Source organism: Ursus arctos, unplaced genomic scaffold (assembly GCF_023065955.2).
Source record: "Ursus arctos isolate Adak ecotype North America unplaced genomic scaffold, UrsArc2.0 scaffold_23, whole genome shotgun sequence".
Classification (NCBI taxonomy): domain Eukaryota; kingdom Metazoa; phylum Chordata; class Mammalia; order Carnivora; family Ursidae; genus Ursus; species Ursus arctos.
In genome coordinates, this window is record NW_026622908.1 from 35,751,812 (window position 1) to 35,768,453 (window position 16,642).

At 59.2% G+C, this 16,642-nt stretch overlaps 1 protein-coding gene across 1 annotated transcript; it reads left to right on the forward strand.

Moving 5' to 3' along the window:
• Window positions 1–1,376: 1,376 nt before the first annotated feature.
• On the forward strand, window positions 1,377–14,958 carry RTN4RL2 (reticulon 4 receptor like 2). The gene is made up of 3 exons (XM_026486967.3): window positions 1,377–1,407; window positions 7,094–7,575; window positions 14,209–14,958. The coding sequence occupies exons 1-3, from the start codon at window positions 1,377–1,379 to the stop codon at window positions 14,956–14,958; spliced, it is 1,263 nt and encodes a 420-aa protein (XP_026342752.1).
• The last annotated feature ends 1,684 nt before the right edge of the window (window positions 14,959–16,642 follow it).

Below are 16,642 nucleotides of genomic sequence, written 5' to 3' on the forward strand. Positions count from 1 at the left end.
AGAGCGCCGCGCCTCTCCGGAGCCGCGGCGGCTCCGGAGGGTCGGATGCTGGGCGCCCTGGGCTGGGTCTCGGCCAGGGTCATCGTCACCGCCGCCTTTGTAAAGAGACGCTTAGGTCACGGATCGGATGGTACCGCCTCGAACGCGGCCGCGAGAGGCGGGAGGGACCCCGACGAGATCAGAATGCACCCCTCTTTTAAAGGAAGAAGCAGCTCGAGTGAAATCAATGGTCTCGTTCCCACGCGGGAGATGAGATATTCCCTTTAGGACACATCACATACACACATAAAACTACACTCGCGCGCGCACCCAAACTTGCACCCGCTCACCAATGCATTAAGGGGCACACACACACCCAGGCACATATCCCCTTGCCACCCATCCCAAGCTCACTGGCCCCGAACTCTCGAACACCTCACGTTTCCCACCAGTGCAGACACGCACGGCGGTGGGCACTCGGCGGCTTACCCATTCGCACACTCAGGTGCCCTCCCCCTTCCGCGGCCGGTTTAAAAGGTCGCGCGCAAGCACTCTAGAGTCACACCTGCACAAGTGTCCTTGTGCGCGCGTGCACGCTCATAGGCACTCAATCTTGCACACGAAAACTCTTGCATATGCTATTCTTATAGTCGCGCGCACTCTGGGCTTGGGGTCTGGGAACGGAAGGGAAGGTGAAATCTAGGGGCGAGAAACGGTGGAGGCCTGGACATTGGCGCCGGGGACGCGGCAGGAGGGGGAGGTGACCCGGGAGCCCATCTCCTCCGGGAAAGTTGGGAGGGGGAACTGGCCAAGTCCACGGGACTCCCTCACACTACTACACCGCCCCCCCCCCCTCCAGGGAAGGATTTCTCTTGAAGCGCGGCTCCGCGAAGGCGATCGAACACCGTCCTCCGGGTTCCCCAAGGAGGGGAGGGGGCCGGGATGGAGGGGGCTAGAGAGCCGCTCCCGCCTCCTAGTGGCCAGGAGAGGGTTAAGTCGGCTAGCTAGGAAGCGAGGGAGGAGCCAGCGAGTGCGGGAAGGAGTGGGGGTGGTTGGGAAGAGCATCCTCGCTGTCCCCACTCTCCCTCGGCGAGCAGCCGGGGCGCACGGACCGACGGACTGACGGACTCGCGCGCTGCCTCAGCTGCTGGGGGGCGCCGACACCGGGCGTCGACGGCCAGCTCCAGCCCTCCCAGCCCCGTCGCGCCCCGCCCCGTCCCGTCGGGGCCGATGGCTCCTCCCGAGGCCCGCAGCCCGGGGGGCGCAGGGTAGAGCGCCGCGGCCGGGCCACACAGCCCGGGGAGCCCCGCGGAGTCCCCGCCGTCCGTCCGGCGGGCTCAGGGAGAGAGAGGGAGCGCCCTCCCCCTGCCGCCCCCTCCCCCGAGCGGCGAGACAAGATGCTGCCCGGGCTCGGGCGCCTGCTGCAAGGTAGGGACCCCAGACCGCCGGCTGGCGGAAGGCAACCAGGGGAGGGGAGCCGGGTGCCCCCTCCCCCAGGGCGTGAGGGTGGGGCCGCTGTGGGGGTGGGGGGTTGCCTGGGGAGCGGGGAGAGCTTAGCCCGGGGCCCCGCCCCCGCGCCCAGGGTTGCCGGCTGGAGGAGCGCACCCGGCTCGGAGCCTGCTGGGAGGTGCGGATAGCTCGTGACCGAGGGGGGGACGCTGGGGCAGGCGGACCCGGCCCGGGCCCCACCTGCTCCGGGGGACGCTGAGGACTCTGGCCGGCTGGGGAAGCGCCGACTCAGCAACTCCTCGTGCCCCGTGCCTCAGCACTTTCCAGTGCTGGGAAGACAGGGGGTGTGGGTAGGGGGCTGTCTGGGAGGATAGGAGGCTCAGAGGGAAATCCAAACGGCCCTGCCTAGTAAGACAGATGGAGGGCGCTAGAAAGGGGGATAGTTCCACGGACTGAGTGACAGACTAGGGTGTGGACCAGAGATTGGGGGTGGGGTGGGGAAGGGGTCAGAGAGAGGGGGAGAGCGAGAAGCAGTCGATGATGGAGAAAGTGGTTAGGGGAGGGAGAGAGACAGGAGGAATAAAGGTTAGACGGGAAAAGCACGGAGGGAAATGGGACCCAGGTGAGGACGGAGGAAGGGAAAAGGAGAAGGGAGACCAAATTCAGAGAGGGGTGGAGAGAAGGCGAGGATGAGGAACCCAGAATCCAGAAGGCAGGGTGGGTAATGGGAAAGAGGAGGGCTGGGACCCTGGGGACTGGGAAGGGAAGGGGAGTGGGAAGATGGGAAGCCTAAAAACCAGAGAGGGACGGACGGGGATGGTGGATCAAAATGGGGTATCAGGAGCCAGAAAGGAGGGTCAAGGATGAGCGCTATGGTTGGGGACAGGGAACCATAGAGGGAAGGCTGGGGGCTGATGGGGATGGGGATGGAAGCTGGGCAGGAAGGAAGAGGAGGAGGAATAAGACAAGATGGGAGAGAGAGGGACCAGGGGGGGCTGCCCAGGCATGAGACAAAGAGGCTTCTGGTAACCACTTCCACGTGGGAAGTCCACCATTCCCAAAGCGCCTGCCTGTCACATCCCTTCTCTCAGGGAGTGGTCTCTGGGCCAGCCTGGGGGGCTCTAAGCTCTGGGCCTTGGGGGCAGCTGTGAGGGGAAAAGGGTGAGGACATTCCAGTGGGGTGGCAGCCTCCATGGCTGGGCACCCTGGTTGGCTGCATGCTGCCATTTATATCTCCAGGCCCCGTCGTCGGATCCTGCCACCCCACCACGGTGGCTGTTTATTTTGGGGTGTTACATTCTGGCAGAGTGAGAAGCTGTTTGCAGCAGCTCTAAAGCTCCGTCACCCGCATCAGTGCTTCCCCAGGCCCCTGCGTCACTGGCATCGCCACCACCTCCATTCTGCTCCGCTCTCCCACCTCCTCAGCCCCTTCCCCCTCAGCATCTGCCTGCCAGGCCTTAGCCCTTCCCCAGCCTTTTGGGTGTGGGGCCATCGCTGCTCCTCTGGGACCCTGTGTCCTTCCTTCAGAGGCAGAGCCCTTGACTCCCCTTTCAGGAAGCACCTTTTCCAGGGGCCCCTCTGCCCGGTGGGTTAGCACCCTGGCACCTGCCCTCCAACCGGAGTCCATCTGCCTCCTCCCCAAGCTCCTTCTTTCACCAGAGTCTCTGGACTAAAAGGTGGCTCCTGGGGTGAGAACCTTGCTTCTGAGCCTTGGGACTCCAGGGTGATAGTCCAGAGTCCTTGACAATGGTCCCTTGGTGAATGGATACTTTCTGGCTCTGGGCACCTCAGCCTTCCAGAATCGATACCATGCTCTGGCCTCTCTCCACTCGCTCCGTAGGTCAATCCTAGCCACATCTCCTGAACACTGGTCATTCCTTTTTGACTCCCAAGTGGGCCATCCCTTAGAGCAGCCGCAAGCTGGAGCCCAGAAGAGGAAAGTTGCAGAGAGCCTGGGTCCCTTCTTTGCTCTCACCCCAAACAGCATCATGGCTGGCCCAGCCCCGTGCACCTGGGTGTGCTTTCTGCCTCCCTTTCCCTCAAGGGCAGTGACTGTCCCACTCAGGTGTGGTTTCTGTGGATGATGTGAGGTCTCCCAAAGAAAGGTCAGAGTCTCTTCTGACACGGACTCGCCAGGTCTGGGTTCCACCTTACACTAGCCGCATGACCTGAAGAACTCTCCATGCCTGAGCCTCCCTCCCCTTGGCTGCAGACTGGGGGCAATAATATTAATCCCCAGGGTTACATTATGTTGTACTCTATGCACAAAGATGTGTAGTAATGCCGTGTCTGGGGCACAGTAGGTGCTTAATAACAGACGGCTTCTGCCCATCCCAGCTCCGCGCGCCCCTGCGCACCCCTGCGTGCCCCTGCGGCTCTAGCCATCACCTGCTGACTTCAGAAAACAGGAAGATGAAGAAAGAGAGAGGATGGGGGAGCCAAGACGGTGGGGGGGCTGTCACCTCCTGAGGCTCTCATCAGCCTGTATAAGGAGTGAGGGGCAAAAGGAAGGCTTCAAGAAAGACATTGAAGGCAGACTGTCAGAGATCCGGGTCAGGACGCCTGAGCTGCTCCCTCCGAAACTGACCCTTTCCCTCCCCAGCCTTCAGTGGTTCTGCCTGTGAAATAAGGAGGGTTTGCTCTTGATGGCCACTGATGTACCCCCCCCCTTCCAGCTCTGACACTTTGCATCTTGTCCTAGTCTTTGCCAGGGAGTCACAAGATGGGGATTGGGAGTGGACGTGTGGTCCTCAGGGAGGGAGAAAAGACAAGGCCTGGAGGAAGGAGTGATGGTGAGGAGCCGTGGGAAGCAGGGGGTGGGGGAGGAAAAGGGCACGCGCTGGGCAGGGACTGAGGGCGGAGGAGGGAGAGAGCGGCATGGCATGGCTCACCAGCCCCCACTGCCTCTGCCCAGCAGCTCTCCAGCCAGGCCTGGGGGCAGAGAAACCCAGAGCCCCCCACCTTCCCCTCCTCCTCGCCTCCAGTGAGAGCCGCAGCCTGAATTATGGATGAGGCTCCTTGGGTTACAGCTGCTTTGCACGGCGGAGAGGGCCAGAAATGGCAACAGAGTCACTGTTACGCAGCAGCTGTCATGGAGGGGCCCCCTGCTCAGGGCCCCTCCTCAAAGAGCCTGCAGGGAACACCAGCTCCGACTTGGGGCGGTGGGCCATGATGAGGGTAGATGTGGGGACTGGCCAGAGGGGGCGTGGGGAGAAAGGAGAGGAGCCCCCTGATGTGGACAAGCAGGAAGCCAAGGAGTTGTAAGTCAGCCCCTGCACGCTTGGCCCCCAAAGTGGAGGAGACCCTGGGACCAGGGAGTGGCCCTGAATCTGGAGAGCTCTGGAATCACACATCCTTCCCTCTGTCTCTTCTGGGGTATCAGTCAGCCCTAGAGGCTGGGGCGAAGAGCTCTGTAATCCTCTGGAGGGCTGCTGGCCTTCAGAGCTCACACTCTGGTAAGCTCGTGGATCAGGGGTGGGATTAAGGATCAGAAAAAGATTTGACTTCCTCTGGTGTCAAGCTCAGAGGGTGACTGCTAGAAAGACAAGTGTCCTGGCCAGGCAGCAGGAGAATCCTTTCTGGTCCTTCCCCAGTCAGTCACTTTGCTGTGTGACCTTGGGCAAGTTCCTTGCCCTCTCTGAGCCCCCGTGTCTCCTGCGTAGAACAAGAACTTGAACCACACGAACCTGGAGGACCTTCCCAGCTCTGAAATCTCCCGTTCTAAGTCCCAAACCTGAGGTCTCACGAAACCCACCAGGGTTCCCTGCTGCGCTCCCGCACCCCACCTCTGCCTGGTTCAGATGAGGGGTGAGAGACATGCCCCTCCACCCCACGTGGCTCTGAAAAACTCGGGAGGAGAAAGTAATCGTGAAACGCCGCACGGGGGAGGGGTGAGAAGGGCCAAGAAGCGCGGAGGTGGTGTGAAGGAACGGAACAGCAGCCGCTGTGTCACTGGGTTATTACATCACACCCAGCCTACACATGCACGGGGCTGCACTCACACACACGCGGAGGACAGCCGGCACACGCTCGCGCCGCACGGCACCGGGAGGGGCCCGGTCCCCGAAGCCGAGGAGCGGGAACGCCACACACATCAGGCGGGGGGTGTCCCCCACACACACCCGGGGAGGAGGCACAGCAGAGCGTCCGTGCTGTCCGTGCCACACTCCAACCTGTTGGTGCCACGTGCACACACCAGCCTCAGCCACACAAGCAGGGAGCAGCCAGCTCACACCCGTACCTACAGTCGCACACGCGTGTGTCTATGTGCACGCGCGCACACACGCACACACACACACAGCAACCTCTGGAGTGCGAGGCACCGCTTAGAGCCACAGACCCTCTGTCCTTCCCCTGGGGTCTCTGAAACCCACAGAGCCCCAAGATCTCAGCTCCTGGGTCCGAGCTCCTGTCTTCCTCCCCTCTGCCCTCATGGGCCTAACACACTCCTTGAAGCAGAAGGTTCTCAGTCCATGTGTGCCCAGGGAATCCCTGCCCGGTTTGTGGGGGGTAGGCTTCCCTTTCCCCAGGCAAACTTGCCAGAAGAAAATCCCAGGACTCGTCTGGAAGTCATGATAAAGGGCAGAGGTCAAGCTAGATCCAGCCCAGAAGCTTACCAGCTTCAGTGAGGGCAAGAAGGCCAGGGGACAGGGATGGACGAGGGGGTCCCGCACCCCTACTATAGCACAGGGGTTCAGGGGCCTAGACACAACTCTTAGCCCCAGGCCCTTGGGCCTCCCTGGGCCTGCTTCTCCATCTGTATCATAAGGGGCCTGAACGATTTCCGTCATTGAAAAGTTACCTTGAAAAATATATGTATTATTTGTAAGTGATTCTGAATAGGGAGAGTGTGAGCTATAAAACGCAGATGCCCAGGCTGTCTCCCCAGGAATTCTGATTCTGCCTGCGTTCCGGGACCACCTGGCTGATTCTGTTGCAGGTGGCTGCTGGCCCCAGTTAGAACTGCACTGAGCCCTGGTCCCTCAGGGCCCTTCCAGCTTGGACAGGCCCTGGTTCTTCCAAGGTGGAAGCTGCTGGAAGGTGAGGGAGGGGGCTGCAAGCACTGCTGGGCTTGGCAAGGCCAGACCCCGGGGCAGCCTGAGGGCCGTTTTGCACGGGCCTTAGATTCACGAAGATTCTCAATTTAGTTCCAGCCATTCTCAAATGGGGGCGAGTCGCCCCCCCAGGGGACATCTGGCAATGTCTGGAGACATTTTGGTTATCGTAACCAGGGGGCAGGTGTTGCTGGCACCTAGTGGGCAGAGGACAGGGATGCTGCTAAACGTCTTAAATAAGACATGGCACAGGACTGCCCCGTGCAACCCGGAACCATCAGGCCTACCCTCCCGAGCTGGAGAAGCCCTGGCAGTTACATGGGCAAACCTTCCACGTGAAAGCCAATGAAAAAGGTCACCATTCATCCACCAACTTTAAACCTGGCTTTCCACAGGGTCCTCTTGGCTTTTCTTTATTTTTTTTAAAACACCAGGAGCCTCAAAAATCAGACGCGGCCAGGGCTTCTTGCGACCCTGCAGTTGCACCCAGAAGCCCTCCCCGAGAAGGGCTCCCCTTAGGCGGTGGGGGGGCAGGCCCCTGGCTGGCAGGCCTGGCCGCCCCCCACCCCCCACCCCCCACCCCAGAACCGCCTGGCCTCCCTCTCGCCCAGGTCCCGCCTCGGCCTGCCTCCTGCTGATGCTCCTGGCCCTGCCCCCAGCGGCCCCCAGCTGCCCCATGCTCTGCACCTGCTACTCATCCCCGCCCACCGTGAGCTGCCAGGCCAACAACTTCTCTTCCGTGCCGCTGGCCCTGCCGCCCAGCACGCAGCGACTGTTCCTGCAGAACAACCTCATCCGCACGCTGCGGCCCGGGACCTTCGGGCCCAACCTGCTCACCCTGTGGCTCTTCTCCAACAACCTCTCCGCCATCTACCCGGGCACCTTCCGCCACCTGCAGGCCCTGGAGGAGCTGGACCTCGGCGACAACCGGCACCTGCGCTCTCTGGAGCCCGACACCTTCCAGGGCCTGGAGCGGCTGCAGTCGCTGCATCTGTACCGCTGCCAGCTCAGCAGCCTGCCCGGCAACATCTTCCGCGGCCTGGTCAGCCTGCAGTACCTCTACCTCCAGGAGAACAGCCTGCTGCACCTCCAGGTGAGCCCGCCCCGCCCAGCGCGCGTGCGCACACAGCCCCGGTCCGGTCCGCTCTCCCCTCGACCGCTCCTCTGCCCCGGGGCCCCCCCTTCCTGCCAAAGCGGCTCTCGTTCTGCCCCTTCCCTAAGTTTCTGTCCCTCCCACTCTCGCCAGGGGCTCTTCGTTACTTTTTCCCTTCTATCTTCCCGTCTATGCCCGTTTGGGTCCCTCGCTGCCTCTCTCCCTAACTCTCCAGCCCCCCATCTGTCTCCCTCTGCCCGTCTGTCTGTCTGTCTATCCCTTTCTGTCCCTCTCTACCTCTCTCACTAACTTGCCTCCCCCATCTGTCTTCTTCTGCCTCTTCTGTCTGTCTCCCTTCACACGCCCACTCCACACACTCCCCCGTGTCTGTCTGGGTGTATGTACGTGTCTCTTTCTGTGATCCCTCCTTTCCCCCCTTGTTTGCCTTCGGGGGACTCTGCCTTTCCCCAGGCACCCAGCCTGAAGGCCTTAGTGGCTGCTTTTGTCACCCACCCCTACACCCTCCCACATCACCGGGAGGAGGAGCAAGAGAGCAGAGCCCCTGTAATTATGCCCCACGGAAGGTTCCGCCTCTCTCTGGCTCATGGGGTACTGGGACAAGGGGAAGGCCTATCCTTTCCAGATTCCCCCAAACCTGTCGTCCCCGTGCAAGGGAAGAAGGAAAAGAAAAGGGTAAAGAGCGGTTAAGTAGCTGGAAAATGGATGCTCTGGAAACGGAAGGAATAACAGTAATTGCTATTTATTGTTATTGTCATTGATCTAAATATTGTTTATTGTTGTTGTTATGCTGACTGTTTGACAGCCAGATCCTCCCATTCTATTTCCCCAGGAAGCAATCACACACGCTCCAAACCACTCTGGAAGATATTTCTCCCTGGGCTACACAGCCTCTGGCTGGAAGGGGGCAAGGACCTCCAAATCCCCCCCCACACACACATGAGCCTGGAAGGCACTTGCCCTTCCCCATCCTGGGTCAGGTGCCTGCGTGGTCTCACCAATGTGCTGATTTGCACATCAGGTCAGTGACGATGACATAGTCAGTAACAGCCTGACAAATGTATTGAGCACCCACTATGTGCTAGGAGCTGAGGAGACAGCAATGAACGAAACAGACAAAGCTCCCTACCTCCAGGGACAGCATTCTAGTGGGGGACAGAGACCAGAAGAAAAATGTGTAGTCTGCTGGAAAATTCTGTCATGGCCATTATTACTGCCTAAATACTGGTAATCGTAGCGCCCACTACCACTTAGGAGACACACTGTGCGTCTGGCACTGTGCTAAGAACTATGCGGGCATCGACTCTGGTATCATTTACAAGCATGCGACAAATTTCAACCTTCCCGAGCCACAGTCTTTCCATCTGCAAAACGGGGGCAGCAACAGCCCCCCATCTCCTAGGGATTTTATAAGTGTTCAGTGCATGAATAATTTGTAAAGCACTTAGAATAGTGCTTGGCATACGGTAAGCACTATATAAATGCTTGTTAAAATACTATTTTAAAAAAGAGAAACAAGCCTCATTTAACATTGGCCTTGGTGAAATGGCCCATCTTGGACCGGATCCTGGAGATCTGGGTCATCTTCATGGATGATACCGAGGCCACGAGCAGGTCCCAGAATACTCCCTCCCTTTCCTTTGCTTCCTAAATCTGCCTAGCACCCCCGGGGTTTACGAAGTATACTCAGCCGCCTCATCTCACTTCTACTGCCCAGGTGGAGGTTGTCTCCTTACAGATTAGGAAGCGGAGGCCCGGAGCCCCAAAGCCTTTGTAGATAGGAGGCCTCCACACATCATGTCCCTTAAACCACTGTCACGTGACTGGGGGCTTGCGTGTCTCACCTCCGTAACAGCCTGGTAGTAGGGGACAGTTGGGGCAGTGGGGACACGGAACGGAAGTTCCTGGGGCCACTCAACCAGGAAGAGCGGATGGTACTGGAGCCTACAGAGTCTGATGACATTTCGGGAATGTCCGTCCCTCAGACCTCTGCACCAGGCTCCGTCTGGGGTCAGGGGGCAGGAAGGACAGCAGTGTGGGCTGGTCTTTGAAAGTACACTCTTTGGAGCCTGCCAGACCGAGGTTCAAATCCTGGGTGCTGTATGGCTTCGGACAAATGACTCAGCCTCTCGATCTTCATTTCCTCATCTATGAAACGGCAATCATGGTAGTACTTGACATTTATCTAAGAAGCTCCATAGGGTTTAAAATTTAGCCCAGGGCCACCCTCCGTATGGGCGATGTCATTATCGTATTCCTACTAGTACTTGGACACCCACTCCTACTGACACCCTGACCTCCTTATGGATACATATGAGCTGTTCAGAATGACAAATCTGGGGCCACAGTGCCTGAGTTTGAATCCCTGCTCTGCTGTTTTCCAACATACCCTAACTCGAGGCAAGTTGCCTCCCCATTCTGAACCCTAGTTTCCTTATCTTTAAAATGGGAAAAATAAAAATAAGACCTTCCACAAAGAATGGCTATAAAAAGCCAATGAGTTTGTGTATATAAAGCACGTAGTTCAGTGCAGAATAAATCATATCACGATGACCTGACCCTCCAGCACCTCTGAGGCCATGAACAGCAGCCAGCGCCCGGGCTCAGGAAGGGTCTGGGCAAGGGTGGCCTTGGGGGATGCAGGGGTTGGGGGGAGGAGGGCTTCTGAAATGGGAAGTGCTTGTCCTGCACCCCTGGGGTGAATGGCACAGGGCATCGCGGAAAGGGAGCACCTTCGCACCTGGCCCCTTCGTAGAGGAGAAGGAACCAGCCTTTGCCTGGGGACTTCGGGGCAGAACCAGGCCAGGAGATGATACAGGCAGGTGAGGAAACGATCGGTGGAGGAGAGAGCCACAGAACGCAGGCGTGACCCAAGACGGAGCCTTCCCCGGAGAGGGGAGCTTTGGAGGGGGCGAGGGCCAGAGCTTTTCAGGAAGAGGAAGGTGAAGGTGGAGGCGGGGTGGGGCGGGGTGTCTCACCGACTGTCTGTTGCAGGCCAGGCACCGTACGGGGGGGGGCGTTCATTCACCAGTGGGTATTTACGGAGCACCTACTACATGCCAGGCGGTGTTCTGGGTGCCAGGGATTCAAGAGTGAGCAAAAACAGTGGCCCTGCTCTCCCGGAGCTTGGTTTCTACTTGAGTAGAATTGATGATAGAGACACCAGTTCTCTCCTTTAATCACGACAGCCTGAATGGCACGTAAGGGCAGTCTTCGCACTCAGGCAGACCTGGGTGTGAATCCCAGGCCCACCTTTGGCTTGCTGTGTGGCTCTGGGCAAGTTACTTTACCACTCTGAGCCTCCAAGGACCCATCTGTAAAGCGGACAAAATGACCTGCGCCTCAGAGGCTTGTTGTGAGGATTAAAGTCGATGCTACTTGAAAAGGGCTCAGCACAACGTGGGGTGCAGAGTAAGCATCATTTCCCCCATTGAACAGCTGAGGACACTGAGCCTTGGTGAAGTCCAGGCATCATCCAAGGTCACCCAACCCTTCAGGAGCGCAGCCTAGAACGGGCCCCCCGGTCGGCCTGACTCCAGAGTCCATGCCCACGTTCCACCACGTAGAGCTGTTGGACCCTGGGCAAGTCACTTGCCTTCTGGGGGCCTCCCTCTCCTGTTCTCCGGAAGGGACGTAATAATATTATCGCCTCGTGGGGCTGTGATGATTCAGTTACTACATGGGATCTGGGTAGCACAGGGCTTGGCACCCAGTGCGGGCTCTGACGCAGACGATGACGGTGACACCTGGCAGAGACTGGTGAGCACTGTGAGTGGGGGTGCCTGGCACGGAGCAGACACTCAGTACAGCTTTGCTGAATGAATGAGGTACACTCCAGGACTCACTTACTCATAAATACCAGATGAGGTTGGATCTTAACGATCAACTCTCTCAAGTCCCCTGTTTCATAGAGGAAGAAACCTGAGGCTCAGAGAGGTTTGTGGAGCTGCCCAAGGTCACACAGCCCAGTGGCTAGTGCCAGAGACTGAATCTGGGAAGGTGGAAGGAGGCAAAGTGAAGAGCAGGCTGCTGGATGCTGTAGGGGCCTGGGGGGTGGGGGTGGGGGTGGGTGGGGGCAGGGGTGCTGCGTTGAGATTCCAAATGGATGCAGAGAGCTGTGAACCGACCTGCAGGGAGGTGAGGGAAATGTGGTTTTCGAAATGGAAGTGGATGACTTTAGCAGCCACTCTCAGCCCAGAGGGAGGGGGCACGGGGTGGGGAGGGCGAGGGCCGTGAAAGTCAAGAGCTTATTAATGCACAGAGAACGTTTTAATGGGGAGAGAGGAAGGCCCGGATTTGAAAGCTGCAGCCCAGGAAGTGGCCGTGGGATTTGGCAACAGCTTGGATGAAGGGAGGGCTATGGACCCCCAGAAGCAGTCTCAGCGAGGGGAGGGCCAGGACATTTGCAAGAGGGAGAAGGGGGAAGAAGAAGAGGTTGAGATCAAGGGATTCTGCGGCCCCCAAACTGGGGCTGTGGATCAAAGGCGCCTGAATTTCTGGGGTGTCTGAACCTTTGGTCTTCCCTTCCTGACCTCTGGAAGTCCCAGAGCGCCGATGACCTCTGCTTCTACCCCCACCCCATATTGGTCCTGACCAGGAATCTCTGGGTGTGCCCCACCATGGCTGACACTCCATAAAAAAGGGAAACCCTAACTAGGCATCTGAGTGGAAGGGTTTCAGAGCCCACTCCCTGGGCGCTGGGAAGAGAAGGGCAAGGGCACCAGGCCAAGCTGGGACAGGCCGAGGCCCCAGGCGTGCAGAGAACCCACTGAGCCGGGCATGGGGTGGTGGCAGCAGGGGGCAGAGAACGCTGGTGTCAGAGACAGCCAAGAAGGTTGAGGGGACGGATCTCAATGTGGCCAAGAGGAGGGTTCTTGGCAGGCTCAGTTCCTGTAGCAGAGAGGGCGGAAGGCAGATGGGAGGGGGCGAGAAAACGCAGGAGCACAGGAAGGTGGAGGCTGTGGGTGTGGGCTGGGAGTCAACGCCCTCCCCCCCACCTGAGAGCCTGCGACTGGGCTCCTTGGTGGGAAGGGCGGGGTCATCACCCAGGCAGGAAAGGGTGGGAAGCAGCCCGGAAACAGGACCCAGGGGTGAGCGGGCTTCAGCACATCGGATGCTCTCATCCCTGAGAACCAGGCCTTCTGGGCCTGCTGGACACAGTGATGTCAGGCCTGGGGTTCTGGGCCCCTCTCTGGCAAGTCCTTGGTCTCTCTGGGTCTCAGTGCTCTCCTCTATAAAAAGTGGCTGGGCCAGTGGACCCGGAAGCACTAACTCCCAAGTCTGGCTGACTACGACCAAGCTGGTGAGCTGGTTAAAATGCAGAATCCAGCTCCCTGCCTGCTACCCCCCCTCCCGGAAGCAAACCTATACCTATTCCTGCACCCCCATGAATTCTGAATCACCGTTCAAGATCCTTCCAGCACTAACAAGGCCTGATTCTGGGACTCCCCAGCCCCAGGCAGGCAGGCGGGACAGCCCTCTAAGGGGGCCGGTGAGGCAGGGAATCAGACAGCAGGCTTCCTTTCCCTCCCCTGCTACCTCTGGGGCATGGAGCTGACACCTGGTCCTTTTACTACCCTATGGAAGTGGAATAGCAGAACTTTTGAGCCCCAGGAAGCTCCTCTGTTAGAGGAATAGGGATGGACCTAACTGAAACGGAGACCCTACTGTCGTAATAACCACTATTTATTGATGGTGGTCTATGTGCCCACCGGGTGCCATATCCTTCCAGCCTGATCTCACCTAACCCTCAGCCCGCCCTGGGGGCTGTTCTCTGAGTTACATGTCCTGAAGGAACTGAGACTGGATGAGGCTGAATAATTTGCCCCCCATAACGCAGCTGGGAAGAGGGCAAGCTGGATCTGAAGCCCCGGGCTCTCAGTCCTGAGCCTGTGGGCTTCACTGGCCTGAATCCCAATGTGCCAGGCACTGTGCCCAGCACTTCACCCATCTGCTCTTTGTGTGGCTCGTCTTCCTTAATCCTCAGCACCAACGCAGAAGGAGGTACACTCATCCCCATTTTATAGACGAGGAAACAGGCTTAGAGAGATTCCTGGCTCGGCCAAGTTACCCACAGTGGCCAACCACGGAGATCTTGTTCTAAGTAACTGAATATATGTTGCTTCATTTCATCTCCACGTCTTACAGGTGAAGAAACTGAGTCAGAGATACTGAGACTCGCCCAGAGTGGCACCGTCAGCACTGACAGATCCAGGACTGGAAGTCGGGAAGTCTGCACGCCGAAGCAAACCGGGGGTTCTTATTCTCCAGGTGTGGTCGTCTGACCAGCAGCATCAGCACCATCTGGGAACAGATGCTGCGGCCACACCCCAGACCTGCTGAATCAGAAACTGGGGGGGGGGGGGGGGGGTACAGCACACACGGCTCCGCAGGGGATTCAAAGCTCTAACGTTTAAGAACTACTGGCCTCCACTATATTGTTTTCCCCGCATTTACTTCTCAATAGGTATGGGGAGGTAGGATCCGAACCCAGAACTCTCCGAATCAAAAGGTCAAACCCTTTCCGTTCTACCTCGGTGCTCCGCCTCTTTCCCCTCCTCCCCACCTGCCTCTAAGGACCACTCTCTTCTTCTCCCACCCCCGCCCCCACCCCAGGATGACCTGTTCGCGGACCTGGCCAACCTGAGTCACCTCTTCCTGCACGGGAACCGCCTGCGGCTGCTCACGGAGCACGTGTTCCGCGGCCTGGGCAGCCTGGACCGGCTGCTGCTGCACGGGAACCGGCTGCAGGGCGTGCACCGCGCGGCCTTCCGCGGCCTCAGCCGCCTCACCATCCTCTACCTGTTCAACAACAGCCTGGCTTCGCTGCCCGGCGAGGCGCTGGCCGACCTGCCCGCGCTCGAGTTCCTGCGGCTCAACGCCAACCCCTGGGCGTGCGACTGCCGCGCGCGGCCGCTCTGGGCCTGGTTCCAGCGCGCGCGCGTGTCCAGCTCCGACGTGACCTGCGCGACCCCCCCAGAGCGCCAAGGCCGCGACCTGCGCGCCCTCCGCGACTCCGACTTCCAGGCGTGCCCGCCCGCGACGCCCACGCGGCCCGGCAGCCGCGCGCGCGGCAACAGCTCGTCCAACCACCTGTACGGCGTGGCCGAGGCCGGGGCGCCGCCCGCCGACCCCTCCACGCTCTACCGAGACCTGCCCGCCGAAGACCCGCGGGGGCGCCAGGGCGGGGACGCGCCCACCGAGGACGACTACTGGGGGGGCTACGGGGGCGAGGACCAGCGGGGGGAGCAGACGTGCCCGGGCGCGGCCTGCCAGGCGCCCCCGGACTCCCGCGGCCCCGCGCTCTCGGCGGGGCTGCCCACCCCTCTACTTTGCCTCCTGCTCCTGGCGCCCCACCACCTCTGACTGCGGTGCTGAGACTGAAGAGGCCAGTGTGTCCCCCGCCCGCCCCCACCCCCAGCCACGGCTCGCCCCGCCCCCTACCCCGCCCCCGGGCCTTTGTGGCCTTCCTCTCCTCTCCCCAGGGACGGACCGGAGCGGCCGCCTCTCCCTGCCTCCTGGGCTGCTGGCTCAGTACGGGGTACTGTCTGGTGGCTCAGCCCTATTCTCCCCAACTCCGGCCATTAACTCTTTCCCGCCCCAAGGCTGGGGTGTGGCACCCCAGGCAGCCGCTGACCCCTTCTCCCAGTGCCCACCGTGGACTCGAGAGGGGCTTTTGTCTGCAGAGCATCTTCCACCAGCAGAGCCTTTGGAAGCTCCCGGGAAGGGAGCCCCACCCAGGAGCCCTTTGGAGGGATGCCTCAGTTGGGGCCAGGCTAACCCTAGGCCCCTGCTTATCCTAGCCCCCCTCACCCTCCTGACACTGGAGGAATACTTTTCTCCTAAGTCTACCCGGGACACTTTTTAGGGTGCCTGGAGAGAACTTTCCTCTCCACCGTGGCCCCTGTGTGGTGAAGATCAACAGAAGTTGTTTGGGGAAAAAAAAATTTATTAAAAAATTCTATTATTTTATCTTCTTCTGTAAGATTTGTTGGCTCAGGACCTCAAAAGTGGGAGGAGGGCTTGGAACCATCAGGATTTCAGGGCCAGGAGGGTTAGAGAAAGGGGATCCTTCCCAGGCCACCAAAGTGCTTCTTGCTGGCTGGAGTCCTGCTCCCCCACGATGAGAAGCTGAAGACTGAGGAAGAGGGGTGACCCTGGAGTCCCAAGCAGGCCAGGTGAAATCTGACAGCCAAGAGTGGGTGCTGACATCACCTCACCTCCCATTGGTCCGGGAAAAGCAGCTAGAGGACCCTGAGTTGTCTGGCTCCTGAGGAGCTAAGGCTGGGGAAGGCCTCCAGCCTGGTTAACCGTTCCCTCCCAGGCCCTGTTTCTTCAGGAAGGAAGAGCATTTCCATCTTACCCTACAAGGAGAAATAACAGACATCCAGGGTCACAGCCAGCCCAAACATGGCTTTAGGCAAATCTGAAAAAGGCACCTCATCCACAGGGAAACCCAGCCCCACACCATAACAAACACCTTAGCAAACAGAGCCTAAGGCTGTATTTCAGCTCATACTTGCCCCTGTGGCTGAGTGTCTTTGTGCAGTGTGCAGCCTGCACAGCTGTACACAACAACCCTATAGATCAATGGTCTCTTCCCCTTGGCTCCTGTGAGGTGGGATGGACCAGGTCAGAGAAGCAGTTCTGCAAGCAGGTTAGAGGAGAGACCAAAGTCCTAGGGTGACCAGAGGGACATGAATCCCAAGTTGGGGTACACTGCTGGCTTAAGGTATGATCTGAAGCTTCATCTTTCCAGTGTGTGAAAAGGAGATTTAGGGTTAGGGTTAGGGTTAGGGCTAGGGAGGCTGGAGGAAGGAAAAAGCCCGACTAAGAAGAACTTGGGTTAGAGGTTGGGGTGAGCCTCATTAGAGCAACTGGGGAGAAGTTTGATGGTTTACATTTAGGAGTAAGAATCTAATGGGGGGAGTGGGAATGGAAAGAGAGGGGACCTGGATGCCAGGGCTCAGACAGCAGGGATGCTGAGATCCTGTGACTCTGGCCAGGCAGGTCAGAAGGATGGCAAGAAGAGGAGGCAGAAACGGGAAGG

Coding starts and splice junctions, on each gene's coding strand:
- RTN4RL2 (XM_026486967.3), top strand. CDS start 1,377: ATGCTGCCCGGGCTCGGGCGCCTGCTGCAAG. Junction 1,408..7,093: donor GCTCGGGCGCCTGCTGCAAG/GTAGGGACCCCA, acceptor CCTCTCGCCCAG/GTCCCGCCTCGGCCTGCCTC. Junction 7,576..14,208: donor ACAGCCTGCTGCACCTCCAG/GTGAGCCCGCCC, acceptor CCCCCACCCCAG/GATGACCTGTTCGCGGACCT.